A 17126-nucleotide genomic window follows, 5' to 3' on the forward strand; every position below is an offset into this window, starting at 1 on the left:
GCTGTATTACAGTAGATGTTATATAGTATCATGATGAATCACTGTGTATTGAGGTATTGTTGTGTTTGATAGAGCTGTCGGGAATAAAAGACTATCAGGTTTGTGACGCCTCTAATCCTTCACACTGCAGCCTCTTGTAGTGAGGCTTAAGGCTGTTTTGATCTCTCTGTTGAATAACGAACTGCTCTGTCCGCAGGTTTACTCCTACATGCTCTCAGTCAGCTGTGAGATTAGTCAGTTCACTCACTGCACTGCCTGCACATAGACGCAGACTGCTGAGGCACTGGGAAGAAAACATGAACAACCAGGTCAGTGAAAGAAGAAGGATTTTCATCTTTTTTTTATGATGAATTTATTACAGGTGATATAGAAATACATTTATGATTTAAAAAAAATATTTTTTAAATTAAAGGTAAGTGAAATATAGCCTTTAACAATTGTATTATTTTACAGATAATTCTACAAGTTAGAAAAAGTAATTTTGGTGCAAAAATGAGATTGAAAATGATTAATTATTCTAGCATCACAAATCATAATAGAATAAAAACATTAATCATAAATAATAATAAATGGTCTCTAACCAACCATATAATGAATTTGCACCATCACTTTCCAGTGTGCCCATGTGACTATAATAAATCTAAATTATTGTAATGTAGTGCAAATGAATCGTTAAAGTTTGTTTCTGCATCAGATATGTTAACTTGAGGTTATATAATTATATGGGATCTATATTCAGAACAAAACCACAACATACCAACAAGGCTTAGGCTCAGCTAGAGAACCTGATTGAATTATGCAACGACCTCCTGATCCCTAAAGCTGAACTTCAAATCTTCATCTAATGTATGGATTGTTGAAGCATGGGAAACCTCTACAGACCCATGTCCAAAAAGATGTGGTATTAAACACCAGATTATAGTGTGTACAATTATGTCCTTTTGTGAGGCAAGTCTAAAAATCTTTTAAAACATTCACATTGGGGCTTTGATTATTATATTTAAGTGATTGATGAGAACATTTTATGCCGATATTCACAGTAGAATCAACTTAAAGTGTATCAGCTGACTGGTTCATTCAGAGGACTACAGCGTATTCAAGTGTTTGTCTAATGATAAAAACCTAGCAAAATCAGGCTCTTAAAAGTTTACACATTATCATTATTACATTATAGTCCAGATTAATGAAATAATGAATAAAACAGCATTAACGATAATAGACTCACCTACCAGAAGCGCATTAGGAAAAATAACACTAAGTGGATTATTAATGAATTCCATCTAATGCCTATGGACTTTGGCATGAGTTTTTGTTGACTCCACACAGTGTTGTTCTTTTTACTTATTAAAGAATAACACATGTTTTAAAGGCAAATATAACCTGACATCACTTTAGTCATGGGGTTCTGACAGTAGGAATATATCCAGGGATTAATGTGACCATACCAATTTAAATCATGGCACTCCGTGGGTTTGGGTCATTATGTAACACTTCCTGTGTCTGTTTGACACCTGCTGCCTGCCACAAGGATCAGTAAGGTGTTTGAAAAGTGAAAGGCTGATATTTATTACAGTGTGTCATCAAAACCAATTTGAATTTGGGGATTTTAATCAGGCTCCCTGACATTGTGATGAATGGTAAATGAGTCTACAGCCTCGCAAGCAGTTGAATGGGGCTAAATGTTAACACTAGCATTTAGTTAACCAGGTATAATGCTCATCATGTTCACTTTGGTTTAGTGTGCATGCTGATATACCAAAGTATTGGACATATTAAACTTTTGACCTCTAGATACCACTGGATGAAAAGCCAGAGGATCACCTATTTTAATTAATTAGGATTTACTGTCTGTTAACTGTGAATGCTTGTGTAAAGGTTTGTGCTAATCCATCAAGTAAAGATGCAGCAATATTTCATAAATAAAGTGTAAATTTGACCTGATGACACTAAGAGACGGTCAAAATCATGACACGTTGTGCTGTAGAGGCCAACCAGACCAGCACTGGAAAAAAAAAAGGTTTCATGGGATTATTAAAGTCAGTAGGTGTCATTCGTCAGGGTCTATGGATGTCTGAGCATCTAATAATTGTTGAAATGTTTAAATCTGAACCAATCTGCCATACCTCTAGCATGCTTCCATTTTCTGTCTGAGTCATTGGTTTCTGAAGGTTAGATAATTCTCACTACGAGCTGCTTACCTCTCTTTCTTTCTAGTCAAAAGAATATATATTGATTATTTTGAATGTTTATTTTTCTCCTCTAATCTCTGACAGGATGAGGAAGTGCTGAAGCAGATTGAGAGGGAGGTGCGAATGCGGGAGGGGGCCAGTAAACTGCTGGCGGCTTGCTCCCAAAGAGACCAAGCGCTTGAAGCCTCCAAGAGCCTGTTAACCTGCAATACCCGTATCCTGGCCTTGCTTAGTCAACTCCAGAGGATGAGGAAAGCTCAAATCTTACAAAGAGTGGGATGCAGGTCAGACAGAGTGCAAGGACTTGTTGTATGTATGGGCAGACAGACAGTATAAAACAGATCAGTGAGGAGGGATTTAAAGGATTGTGATATTGTTATAAAGTTCAGCTGTATTGCAGAGAGGAGGTATGTGAATAAGTTGTTTGTGGATATTGCAATGCCTCCTAACAGCCACTAGAGGTCAGACAAGCTCACTGTCTTGAGCTATTTGAGACTAAAGAAGTCAAAACTCCAGTAACACTTGTTGTATATAGATCAACTTTATTGTTAGACCAACATGTTTCGGCTTATGGCGTTCATCAGGGTTATCATGAAACACATTACAAACAACATTTCAACAGGAAAGATATGAAGCTGAGAAAAAAATTAAAAAATATAAATATATAAATGACAGCTGGTCATGTAAATTCAGACACATATGAGCCAATGGGGCACCTAACAAGATGGGTTGAGTTTATGGTGATGTGGCTTCACATAAGTAGGGTTAACTTATTAATATAATTATAATGCATGTGCAGTAACATTACACACATGCATACAGTGTTTACATACCTTTTTAATGTATGAATGGTGGACACAATGTACACATTGTATAATACAGCAACCTTGAGTGATAATATGTAGAAGATGTGTTGATTCAACTCTTAAGTTATTCTTTTGTTAAGGCTGTAGTTTGTGGTCTTATTGTACTGGATTGCATTAGTGTTCCTGTTATTTTGTCCATCCCCTATACTGTCTGTATGGGTGAACTGTTGGATAGATGATCTTTGTCTTTTACTGCAGGCTATCTGATGATATTGTACCATGTAAGGGAAAAGTAGCCCTTTCAGGTGAGTGTCGACGGATCTCAGCACTAATTTATGAACAAATCTGAACCTGGCGTTTATATTACTAACTTTATAACATTCATTCTTTAGACCTGCGGATTCCACTCATGTGGAAAGACTCAGAGTACTTCAAAAACAAAGGAGGTACGTAATATGCTGAATGGTGCGATCAAGGCAGCTGATTGCTTTAATGTCTCTATTGGAATTGATGGGATTTGCATGCACTGAAAAGACTGAAATTATTGCATACCCCCTCTGGTGCCTGACTTCCCTAAGTGGATATCATTAAATGAAAAAGACAAATACGTGGTACTTTAAGTACTTTAGGATGAATTTGCAGTTTCTGGTCTATACATGTTCTCTTTGCTTGCAGAGCTACATCGCTGTGCTGTTTTCTGCCTGCTTCAGTGTGGCAGTGAGATCTACGACACTGATCTGGTGATGGTAGACAGAACGTTAACCGACATCTGCTTTGAAGACGCCATTATATTGTAAGTCACCCGCTTTTTAAAACATTTTAAATAAGACATCATCATCATCATCAGCTTTTTGTGATCTTCTGTCATTTATATACTGTGATAATACCAGATGTCTGTGATGATAGAGGTACGTGTATGTAGCCTAAACATGCAGTGTGAAAGTCAAAAGCCAAGATGCTCCATTTGCAAAGTTACCCCACTACCCCATCGAAATAACATCAGATCTTTGGTGCATGCCCACTGGCGCCTGTCCATTTTGTAGCCTTTGTTGCTAAAATTGTTGCTACAGTTTTCCGTTGGTTATTGACATTGTCCATTGGCATATTTTGGATTGGATTGGGGCTCGAACATGTTCAGATATTTTTGAGTTTATATTTTGAGTACATAATGTGAAAACAAAGCAAAATTCAACTACTACTGTTTGTTTACATACCCCCAGGAGCTAGTAGAAGTCTGCCTTAAAGAGACAGGAGCTAAAACGGCCTGTTTCAGACAGAGGCTGAACTGAGGGCCAGCAGGACCAATGTAAGATAAATAAGGAGTTTTGAATAATAAACCATGACCGTAGACCTGGAAATGTGTATGATATTTCCAGCGTTGGATATAATACATTACATTTATGCAGTTACAAATCACTTTTTTCAAATTAAATAATGCAATTACAATTACTGAGATCTAAATTGCTCATTATTTTTGTCTTACTTGAAAATGGTGGACAGCTGCAGAGGATAGCAGACAAACATACACACACAACTTCATCTGACCTTAACATGCCTCAGAGTTGCGTTATGAAGTCCACATCATTGTACCCATCTCGTGATAAAACGTGATATCCTTGGAGTCATCATGTTATATATTGTAAATAATACCGGAATAGAGGATTGAACTTAAGTGGTTTGGGTTTGTGGGGAAAACAAAAAGGACTCTTTACTGAGTGGATTGAAATCTTAAATTTTGGGAGGAGTTACACTTTTATGTTAAAAGTAAAGCAAATGTTACTATTCCCAGTAAGTAATAACATTTTATATACAGTAATTGGTAAAGTAATTCAATTACTTTTGAGAGAAGTAACTACTAACTTGCTACTAGTAACTGTAACTAATTTGACTCATTTCCAGTAATTTGCCCAACACTGGTCATTTCCTCTAAAGGTTTAGTTTCCCTCCATTCTCACTGTAAAGACATTTTGTTTGCTCTTCTGTAAATGTGTGTGTGTGGGTGTTTGAGCAGTAATGATGTAGGTCCAGAGTTTCAGCTTCGTGTAGAGCTGTACAGCACTTGCGTGGTTGAGGATTTCTCCTTGGGGGCTCTAGGACCCAGGAGAGTCAGCATGCTTGGGGGATCTCTGGGATGCTCCTCTGGGAAAAAGATCCGTGCTGCGTTCGAGTCTGCAGCTGTTTGTGGATCCATTTCCAGCGGAGTTTCAGGACCTGGAAGTGTGTTTCCTCCTTTATCACCTGACCTGTCTGCACGGTGAGGATGTCAATAATAAACACAAAGGGAAATGTTTTATGTCTTAATGTCAACTAGAAAAAAAAGTTTGATTTGCCCAGTGCTTTCTGTCTGTAGGGGGCCTAAATATAACCTGTTGGCTCATGCAATACTGAAACTGGAGAATGTCCAGGATGGTTTTAAAACTCATGATTTGTCACTAGCAGCAACAGGTGAGTTTCTCCTCTTCTTCTCTCCTCTTCTTCTCTCCTCTTCTTCTCTCCTCTTCTTCTCTCCTCCCCTTTCTTAAAAAACAACCCTTCTTCTTTTATTTTCTAGAGGACAGTCCCTTCTGGTTGCCTCTGTATGGCAGTATGTGCTGTCGTTTAGTTGCTCAGCCTCTCTGCATGATTCAGCCAGTCACAAGTGGGCAACTCAAGGTTAAGGTGACTCCATTTTTAATATAGTATCCTACTTAATTAATCTGTTTTTTTTTTGGAATATCACATTATCATTCACAGCATCACTTTACTCCCTGCTCTCATTTAGCTTGAAGACGACCTTAATTGCTGGGAAAATGTCTATGCTGTCCTCAAGGGGCAAAGTCTTCTCTGCTATCAGAGTCAAGAAGACCTGGAGTCTGAGGACAAGCCGTTACTTCTAATCCCAGTCAAAAAGGTTGGTTCTGAGTGAGCAAAGTCTCATGAATAAAGAGATGGATTCATTTACGCTTTTTGTCCATGTTGATTACAATAACACGCCGAGGCCACCAGAGAGCACTGGTGAATTAATGAAAAATTTCCTAGGAGAGGAAAGCCGTTGTGATGGTGAGCATCCGAAGATTGGAATTATTTATACGGTTTAAACCTGATTCATTTCTGTCACACCCTGTTGAACATATTGATTAAAAAAAAAGTAGTTTAATCCCAAACTAAATTGCACCCTGTTGCATTTGAGTTCTTTTACCACCAAACTACAGATATGACAATAAGACAATTACATTTTAAGACTTACACATTATTTCACACAACAAAAAAATAGTAGAAATCCAGTTAAGTACTACACAATCCTGAGATACTTTACTGGAGTGTTTCCATTTTATGGCACGTAATGCTCCTACTCTGCTACATGCTACATTTAAGCATACCACATTTATTTGACAGCTATAGTTACAATTTTTTTTTTACAGTAATATTTTACATTGAAGCAGTGGATAACTTTTTAAAATACATCACTGCTGCGGATTAAATCAGCCATTCACAACATGTGACTTCTTGCTTGTGAATTCTCACAGTTAATATTTCAGATGTATATGAGTTCCACCGACAAATAATTTCCTCTCTAAACTTCCCAGATTTGAATAATTCATGCAGGTAAAGTGAGGGAATTTCACAATACTCTACAGAGTTCTCAAATGTACTCTAACAGCTGATATATTTGTATGACCGTTTTACTATGAGCCTTGGATAAACTGCAATTCAAACTGTGGGATTATTGTCTTAATTTAGTAAAAGACAGGTATTAATATCTCAGTAAGCCAATCATAGCATGACTACTTCCAATGTCTTAGCTATATTGTTGTTCTTAGGATAACACTCCTTTGCCACGTGTTTTCAAGCAGCCTGGTTATCTGAATAATTTGATGTGTTGTCTTGTCAGGATACCATTGTCTGTGTGTCAGAAAGAGATAATGTCGGATGCCAGACTCTATACATCACTACACAGCAAGAAGAGGATGTAACCTACACGCTTACCACACACACACCTGAAGACATGCAGTGCTGGACCGAGGCTCTCTGGCAGCACATCTATAACATGAGTAAGGCCTGAATGAACATATTGTTTATTATTTTAACTCCAAGATCATTTATACACTTCTGTCTTGACCATTAACTGCTAGGAAATCAGCTTAGACCATGTTTCAGCAGGTATAAGGCAGGTTAAGTCAATATCAGAGTGGATTATTATAATGAAGTTATTTATTAGCACTTAGCAGGGTGTTTCAAAACTTTATGTCATGATCCAAGGAGGAAGTGACTACTTAAGTGTCATGATTCATTAAAAAACTGCCAACTGCTTTGGCAAAACCTAAATCTAAGTGACAAGTACTGCACAAACAGGCCAGACCAGAAGCATTAATTTCCTGGGTGCTTGTCATCACCGTTAGGTTGTTAGGCAACCAACTGAGACCTCAACTGATCATTGGTCTGGCCAGGAAAAAAGTACACCACACAATGTGTTAATTACTGAGCTGGTAGTCATATTTTATAGAGAGTCAAGCAAGCTGTTTCCTTGTGTTTCCAGTCTTTATGGTAGACAAAGCTAATCCACCACTGGCTGTAGCTTCATATTTATTTATGAGAGTGGTATTAAATCTTTTCATCTAAACTCTCGGCATGATAGAAGAGGAAGAAGAGGAGTATTTCCCAAAATGTCAAACTTAGTGCTTTAAGATGCCATATCTCTTCTAAAGTTCTAACAAAACAACAAAAAAAAGAAAAAAAACAAGAACAACAGAATTACAAAATCACACAACAGCGACACAAACTGGACAACAACAACATCAATGACATACATAAGCTGAAATAAAAAATAAAAATGTTGACAGGAGGGAGAATTAGTGTTTCCACATAGGACTCACTAGATCTATAACCCTTTTTAACACATATGAGACACACTAACTAGAACAGTAATGTAGGCGATTCAGAATGACCTCTTCTGATTTCTGCACTCTTAAAACAAATGTGTTGGAAATCAACACATTTTTTGTGCAATGATGATTTCAACAAATGTTGTGTTAAATTTCAGTATTATCCTGAGGGGAAAGTTCTACACAGAGTTCAAAGTTCCACACAAAATGTTAAAATTAACGCAAGTTGTGTTGTCCTTATCTGGACATAGAGATGTGTTAAAAACCAACAAAAATTGTGTTATTTTCAACACATTGGTTTTAAGAGTGTGAAGAAATTATATATTAACAATCTTGATTAATGTGTGTTGCGCAATCACATACTTGTACTGTAACAGCCTGCGGTTGCCAGCCTGGCATCCTGCCCAGACTATCACTATTATTATGCCAAGAAATTTCAAGCTTTAACTGTAGAAGTTGCTATAACTCAATTTGCTTTGTTGACTGTATTTTTCACATGGATATAGTTCAGCAAGGCCCAATTTGCAAATAATAAGAACGCCAGCATTTTTTTTCTCATTGTTTTGCTCTTTTTTTTCTTTTTATGATTCACTGTTTACACAACAATAGAATACAGCTGAGTGGTGTTATACTTACAATTTTATTTTAAATTTGACTTGCAGCCTTGGCTCTGACTCAACCAAGTCTTAGAGATAGTTAGAGGGGATGTTTATCAGGCTTTGTGAATGCATTTTGAAAAGCGCTCAAAATATACCTGCTTATACCTGCAAGGCGGCATTCTTAGATGACATTTTGGTGGCATCAGTTACACCCTGCATTCGCTTGTGAAAATAGAGTCACAATCAAAATATTTGTCTCATGTCTGACTGATCTAATCTAAATGTAATGTATTCATTCAGCTGAATGTGTGACGTACTCTATGAGGTCAGTCTCTATTGTGTTATATGGATATAATCATCAATAAGGGGTGATAAGACTTCTTAATTTATGATCATAAGAAACAGCGATATGGTCTTTCAACATTACTGTGTGAGCTGGAAAGGAGACAGTGCCGAGGGGGAGTGGTGTTCCTGACTTGTTTTGCTTACGGTGATGCCCAAACATATAGACACAGACATTTCAGGCAGCACCAGTTTTGTAATGTCTCATCTTATGACACTGAGACATTTCAACGTAGCTGTACATGCTGAATAACAGTTCCTGGTATGTTACTTTACATGTTCTGCGTCTACCTCATATGATCTCTTTTTAGCTTCCCACCCACGGACACATACTGCTGTATTTTCAAGAACAATGACTTGAAAGTGGCTCATTGTTTTTCACGTGTAATAATAATAATAATAATAATAATAATAATGATACTTTATTTTTGGATAGGGACCGTGCATATTGATGAACATCGATATCAGACATCTCTGTAAATATGCCGGATTATAGCAAAGCTGCTAATTTGCATCGGTAGTCCCTAGTGAGTAAAATAAATATAAAAAAGAATACAAGTAGAAGAGACAGCAAATAAATAGATGAGATACAGATAAAAGGATATCAGATCCAGACAAGATTTAGTGTCATTTAAACCCGTGGGAATTTGGAAATATTGTCAGGAATTCTCAAGAGTATTCATAAACCTGCAATAACTGATATATTTTGGCCACTTTGGCACTGTGGACACAAGCATATTGTTGTTACCTTTTCAGTTGATATGGTAAACTTATTAGCATACAGCTGCCCACACACTGCAGCTGTTCAGTCCACCACCAACAATATATATAAAAAAAACAATATAAACATTCACACTTATTGTTACTACCCCATTATCACTATAATCATTGTTTGATAATGTGCATCAACACACATACTTATAACATATATTAGAATAAATAGATAGAAAATAGAAATAGAAAAAAAATGAATTAAATACTTGATGTGATAGATGATAAAGAATTAGAGAATTTGAAACAAAAGCAGATGTCCATTATGCATATTTATCAAAACCAGTGGAAGACACTTATATTCTTGATTGTCTGCTACACTGCAACAATAATGATGTGGTCTTACATGTCCACAATTCACTACAGACGGCAAAGCGTTAAGAAACTCTCTCTGCCCTATTAAATCTGCAAATTCTCTGTGTGTTCCCTTGCGTGTTATAGAAGTAAATTTCTCTTGTTGTGCCTTGCCTTCCCCCTCCCCTTTAAAAAACGTTGCCCATTTAAAGGTCACACAGACAGCATCATGATCAGAGAAATGAAAGAGTTCGACATTGGCCTCAGATGTGTCGGTGTTGTTCAACATGCAAATATAATTGAGGCAGCCCATCAAAAAGGCCGGAGGGTAATTAATTTTTATTGCACGCGCACGCACACACACACACACACAGAGAGAGAGAGAGACAGACCAGAAACAATAATAATCCATGGCTATGTAATGTCAACCAGATCCTTGTCTCAAATTTGGAAGAGGAGGAGGGTTGAGTTATGTCATTGTTTCTCTATACCGTGAATTTGATGTAAACTTTACATCACAGAATAAATTATGTCAGTCAGTATTTAATTTGTCGCCCCCTAACCTTTTGAGTTTGTGAGTGAGAGATGGGAGAAAAGGAAGTCAGGTTTATAAGGTATCTTCACCTTACTGTCACAAACTGGCTCAACATATGTGACGAGGAGGGGAGACAAGTCAGGGTTTGAAGTGCCAAAAGAAAATGTTTTATTGTAACTAAAACAACATATATACGAAAAGCATGAGGTGTGGAGAGTAGTGACATCAGTGGTGAATGTAAAAAGGAAAACACCAAAATGAACCCAGAACCTGTAGCGGCGTGGAGCCTAGGGGAGAGAGGGAGAGAGAGAGAGAGAGAGAGAGAGAGAGAGAGAAAGAGAGAAAGAGAGAGAGAGAGAGAGAGAGAGAGAGAGAGAGAGAGAGAGAGAGAGAGAGAGAGAGAGAGAGAGAGAGAGAGAGAGAGAGAGAGAGAGAGAGAGAGAGAGAGAGAGAGAGAGAGAGAGAGAGAGAGAGAGAGAGACCAGACTGGCATTTATCACCTTGGTAGAGGCCTAGCCAGGTGTCAGCACCTTGCCCTAACGACCCTCCCTGACTGCCAACTCCTGCAGGAAGTAATCAACTGCATGATGTCGAGCAGAAAGGGAGGGATCGTAACATTACATACTGTGAACCTCAGGGCTGATACTGCATTCTTTTCGTGCCTCAATGCATTTCTTAGAATTAAGATATGGAATAAATCTTATGTTTAAAGGGAAGCAACATCCATTTCTGAAATGGTAAAAAATGGACATAATATGTGTGGGGTTCAATTGTTTTTCTTGCTGTTCAGAAGGAACAAGCTTCAGACTGTCTCTTTTGAAGCTGTTATCACGAAAATATTGTGTGAATAATTGAATGTGTTGAATGTGCCACTCCTCGGTGTTAACAAGGGGTGTGTGTCAGCAATGTTTTTGTCTACTGTTTAACTGTCTTTGCACTTACAATGTTTCACTTTTCAAAGCAATGATCTGAATGTTCTCAATGCAATCTGCCAAGTACAGAAATATGTCACACTAAATAACACTACATTTATTCAGTTGGTACAGTTTTGCTACATTGACTCTCCTCAGGGATTTATAAGTGCACGGTTACTAATAACTGTGTGAGAGCTAATTCTTTGTAATTTTACTCATCACTTGTTCTGTTACACACCTATCTGTATACAGGTGTGTACAGATCGCTTGTATGACAATGAGCAGATTTCCCATTACATCACAGCTTAAATCCATTTTTAAATAGTATCTACTGAGTCAATGTTGGGAGGTGGAGGATCTTTGCTTTGGTTTACCGAGATCCTTGACAATCTTGCTGATATAACTGCATGGAGCTCTCATTAAGGCTCATAGGAAATTATTCAATTCTAATAGTTAACAAGATACATTGATGTTTGAATATAGTGTGAACACATTGCAGAGGCATCATAGTAACATCTATAAGTTAATGTGTCTTTTACACTCTTTTTTATGCTATGTGCTATCACACAACTGTAAATGCATATAGAGATACTACCTAGTTTATTGCACACTGGTTGCTCATGCAGACAGTAAATGAGCTTTGCGGTTGCTCTTGCTGCTCTGTACTCAGTGGTACATTGAAAGCGGTTGGATAAAACTTCATCATATTTCTCTTATATACAGACTAGGGATATTAAACTAAGCAGAAGGAAGATTAAGAAGACTGACTAATGTATAGAGAGGTGTGCAGCCATACTCCAGCCAGTATAGCAGCAATTTTAATGATCTGTCTTAGTGCATACAACTTTAAATTTGAAAATAAGCCTATGCACTGAGATGCAGAAGCAATAATACGGCTGTTTGTTAGCTGCAACATTCAACTAGTTTGACTACCAACCAAATAACAGAGCACAGCGGTGGCTCTGCATGACTTTCTTCTTCTTCTTCATCTTTTTCCTTCTTCCTTCTTCCCTCTTTTACTTAGTTTAATCTCCAAAGTATTTAAAAGAAAAACAAGCCAAAGGTCATTGCAGTGGAAAATGAGCTCCTTATCTGGTAATACCTTGTTATACATATATAGTGGACAATTTCAACTTGAAAGATGATTGCGTCCGCTCATATCTGTGGATGTTCTGTACACAAATGTGCTTAGGATAAGAGGATGTCAGACGGAACTTAATCTTTTGTTGTTTGACGTTTGCTGACAGTGCAGCCGGAGAGCGTTCAACTGACAGATCACAGATTGTTCCAGAGCATCCTGTGACAGGCGTGGCTGCAAGTCGGCTATAAGATTGACTCTTTGGCTGCGTTTGAGACTCTTTGTCTGACACAGACACTGAGTCCATATGCGTGCGGGTGTGTGATTCAGGAATAAACTCTGAAAGACAGTCTCTCTTTGTGAAATCTGCTTTTATTATACAGAAACTTCCGTGACAGTCATCCCACAAATTTCAATGAACCAATTAGCTCAAAGTAACAAGAGCAACGATTAAAGCACAACAAACCATTGATGCTATGAACTACAATAGGTAGTAGCTTATTTTCTTAATGGTACAATAAAAAAACACTGAAAAGAAAGCAAAAGACACATTATTCAAAACACCAGATGAACTATCTCTGATGAATTATACTTTGTGCATGTGCATGGTTTGACAGGAAGTACAGGATGATCCTTTCTATAGGTTGACAGCAATCATTCAGATGCTACTAGCTTGCCAAATTCAACATAAATTGACAGCATAATTGCCAAATGACAGTAGATGATAGAGGAAAAGATTTGGCATCGATCTGCTTTAAAATTCACCGCTTTATTTCCTGCAGGCCAGTGGAAGCAGTGTTGTGAGGACTTCATGAAGATTGAAATGCCGAGCTCTGGGAAATCCATCACATTGAAGCAGGGATCGCTATACCATGAAATAGGTAGTGTAACACAAAAAGGAGTGACACCTGCATCGTGTACTGCTGTCACGCTGCTACTCGCAAAGCCTTAAAGGAACACCAGTGGTTTTGTTGATTTTAGCCACAAGTTCGAACCACAACCCACCTTTTTTGTTTAATTTGAATGCATTTTCCATTCATTTCCATTCATTTCTGCACGCATGAAGACAGTCTGCTTTCACTTGTGTCAAAGTTACATCATTAAATACAGCAGAACCTCCATTTAAACTGCATAAATGATAAATTAAAGCTGCAATAACTGATTTTTTGGGGGCTTTTCAAGGGCAGAAACACATCCATCAAGAGTTATAATAGTATTCATTTACAGTTATTTTTCTAACCATCTGATGAAAGACCAGGTTTCACTCTATGATTACTTCTGTTTTGTTTTCCAGCTGCTCCTAAAGGAAATATCTGCCTCTTTAGCAGCTTAACACTCCTTAATGTTGCTAGCTGCTAAGTTTGTCTGCCTGCTGTTTGCTAGCGCTAGTTGTTAGCTTCCAGTGGGTTTTTATCAGTTTTTATCTGTTGATGAAAGATGCCTGCTGCAACCAAACACCACTGATGCAAGTGTTAAGGTGTGGGTTCGACCCCTTTTACATACAAGTAGACGTCTTCTATTTTTAAATTAAAAATATCGATTATAATAGATTTACAGCAGTCTTTTACTTTAACTGACCACACAACTCTGCCACTGAAATGATGAAATGAAAGGATGTTTGCCTGGAATAGTTGAGGGGGAAAAATATCCGGAAATATAAAACTGCAGCAAAAATGTAACATGAGTTTTAGTCAAGAAACTAAACCTTGCAGAGATATATAACATGTTTATCTCTGGCTGTATCAGAATGCCCTCCTACACTTAGACATGTGTCCCTCCATGCCAGACATTCTGACAAAATAATGACAGATGAAATGTTATGCTTCATTTGCACCCGCTCTGTTCTTATCTGCAGAAAGCTGCAGTGACGCCAGGGCTTAAAGTAGACAAACCGGTTCCTGCAAAATAGCAGGATCTAACAGAGATAAATAATGCTACCCAACAATGACCTGGGGCAACAAGTCAGACACTCACTGTGAATAGGCGCATTATCTGTTCAACACTTCACCTTCAAAACCATCACTCATACTCATCAAAATGTATGTAGTTATAGTCTATAGCAGCAAAACAGGGGAACTGATATGTTAGCACCTTAAATGTGTTTTTTTTTTGGGTGTTCCAGTCATTAAAGATAAGATGTGAGACAAATCTTCTCAGAAGGAAGAAAAAATAAATATTTCAGTAAAGGAAATGGAAATGGTTTCTCTGAATTCCCCCTTTACCAATCAACTGTTATCTGTTTTACATTCACAAAGAGAGATGTTTAAAATATTTTTGACCATGAGTATGATAATTATCTGTTTGAATGGTAAATTTTCTTCCTGCTTGTCTGTTTGTGTTCCTGTTATTGTTTAGTTACACCCACCTCACCCAGTGCAGGTGTCGTGGCCCCAGATTTATCCGCTGAGATCCGCACTTTGCTCTCTTCCTACTACAAGGAAAGGTAGGTTTTTTTCATCATTGCACTTTCTCCTAGTGCATTAGCTGCAAAATCCTTACCTGTTGCACTCTGTGACACAAATAATCACTGTCAGTTTTTTTGATGGTGCAACACGACTTGCATTGTAACGTAAAGCGCTGCAACACTCAACATTACATGCCACTGACTCTGAGGCATGAAAATAAACAATGAATTTACAACACTGCTCGCTCAGACAAACAGAATGTCTGACTGAATTTGACCCTCGCTGTCTGTCAAAAAGTGATGATTGAAAAAGTCAAATCCTACCACATACTTTAGATAACGATGTATATTTTTGCACTGCCTATTCTTCTGTCAGCATTTCTGTGGACAAAATATGTCAACAAAGGTGACCTGTGCAGGAGGAATTTTGACAGGTTGACAGTGACATTTCCTTGTAACCTCCAGCACCTCACATTGCATGCTATTTCAGTTTGTTTAACATCTATAGAAGTGTTTGTATAATTGCTTTTCACTTACTATGAGTAGTGATTTTCATATTGTAGAGCTCTACAGTGATTCAAGCTTCATTACCAAGTTTGATGACACATTAGGGTGTAATCACTTATTTAATATGTTTGGTAATTATATTAATGAATGTGGAAAAAGCTGTAACGAACAATGACATAGGTCACAAACTATTCCTCTGTTCACCTACTGAGGTCAGCAGTGACATGAATTCACAGGTGACATCACAACTAAGCAAGATAAATACCTCATTGACTCAAAGTACAATCAGACACTGACTGTTAGTTTGACTTCTTAGAGTAGCAAACATGCAAAGTTATAAGTTTAAGTCAACGCATAATGAAAGCAGGGCGTCAAAATGCTACTTTTATTGTTCAGAAGGGTGATGGTTTGTGTACAGAGAAAGGCCAAAGATTGGTTAAAAGATGCCCTGGAGAACAGGTTGGACTGGAGGCTTTGATAGATGATATATGTGGAGTAACAACCTAAAAAGATGACTGAGTCCAGTTTTTTTTTTCTTTTTACAATGCGGGCTTTGTGTAACTGTGAATGCCGTGTGTGTATTTGTGTGTCTTTCTCGCAGTTTGGTATGTTTTTGTCTGTATTCGAGCTATGAGTCAGACCGCTCTCTGTATCTGTACGCAAAAGATGTGGCCATAGGTTAGACACCAGTTATATACTCTCATTGAAATACCCACTTCAATCTTAAATTGCCTTGCTGGGATTTCCATGTCTATAAAGAAAGGTAGATGAGTGAGTCACTACTAATTTTCTAACTGTCAATGATCTGCATAGAGAGTACACCATAACATCCAACTCAGCAATCTAAATGATCTGCCACTAGTGATGAATTCATATTTGAGGTTTAAAATACACTTTACAGTTGAGTTAATTCAAGTAGTGAAGCCCCCCCCCCCCCATTAAATTGTACCTGAGAATTTCAAGCAGGCTGTTTTGTATGGATATGGATATAAAGGTTTCATAACTATGATTATAAAACTGCAAAACACCCCCCCCCCCTCCCTGAGGTGAATGTGATCCACCGGTAAAGAAGTTTCAAACAATGTTTTTTTGCCCATTGACTGTTAAAGGACTATATCCTCATACTAAACAATTCCTCGATATGAAATGGGCATCTTTACAGTTAAGACTGAGGTTTGGCAGAAACCTGCATGAATAGTTTCAGCTGTGTGGTTGGTGTGATGTTTTCTGTTTTTCCAGGCTGGAATGCTAATTGAGTTGTATGTGTCACATGGAAACTATCTCCAGCTCAATATACAGGACCAGTCAAAACATTTCAACACACCTTCCCACCCCCCCTTGAATGAGAACAGGTGTCCTGACTCTTTGCTGATACTGATGCCTGCTTTGGATTTAATTATGTACACGCAATTAAACACCAAAAGAGAGATCGATAAAATTTACTTAACTTAAATTTTGTTGCTTTTAAAGAACATCAAGCATTTTTTTTAACCTTGTACTGCAGCATTCTCTCTTTTTTGTTATGGTTTCCAGTTATTGATGACCCAGCCGCCTCAGCTGCACTGGAGGAGTGAGAAACGCTTCTTATTCTATGTAGTTACCACACCTGGCCAAGGAAATGGACGTGGACTTGATAAATGATGCTGTTTCCAAATCTGCAGAGGACACCTCCAAACTAACTGCAAACACCAGTTATTTTTCATTGCTCTACCTCTGCTGTGTGAATCTTAATTGTTTATCCAACCAGCAATACTAAAAAAAAAAAAAAAAAAAAAAGACTAAAAAGGTTGAGTGTGAGCTTGCAGTCCCGAACCAAAACTGACTG

General features: G+C 37.7%; 1 protein-coding gene across 1 annotated transcript; it reads left to right on the plus strand.

Moving 5' to 3' along the window:
• The first annotated feature begins 187 nt into the window (after positions 1–187).
• LOC128380517 (rhotekin-like) lies at positions 188–16961 on the plus strand. The gene is made up of 13 exons (XM_053340363.1): positions 188–308; positions 2274–2473; positions 3254–3300; positions 3388–3441; positions 3671–3788; positions 5007–5249; positions 5346–5440; positions 5547–5653; positions 5757–5885; positions 6867–7026; positions 13173–13271; positions 14746–14833; positions 16835–16961. The coding sequence occupies exons 1-13, from the start codon at positions 297–299 to the stop codon at positions 16839–16841; spliced, it is 1359 nt and encodes a 452-aa protein (XP_053196338.1). The 5' UTR covers positions 188–296; the 3' UTR covers positions 16842–16961.
• Positions 16962–17126: the final 165 nt, after the last annotated feature.

The sequence above is a fragment of the Scomber japonicus genome, chromosome 19 (assembly GCF_027409825.1).
Source record: "Scomber japonicus isolate fScoJap1 chromosome 19, fScoJap1.pri, whole genome shotgun sequence".
Classification (NCBI taxonomy): domain Eukaryota; kingdom Metazoa; phylum Chordata; class Actinopteri; order Scombriformes; family Scombridae; genus Scomber; species Scomber japonicus.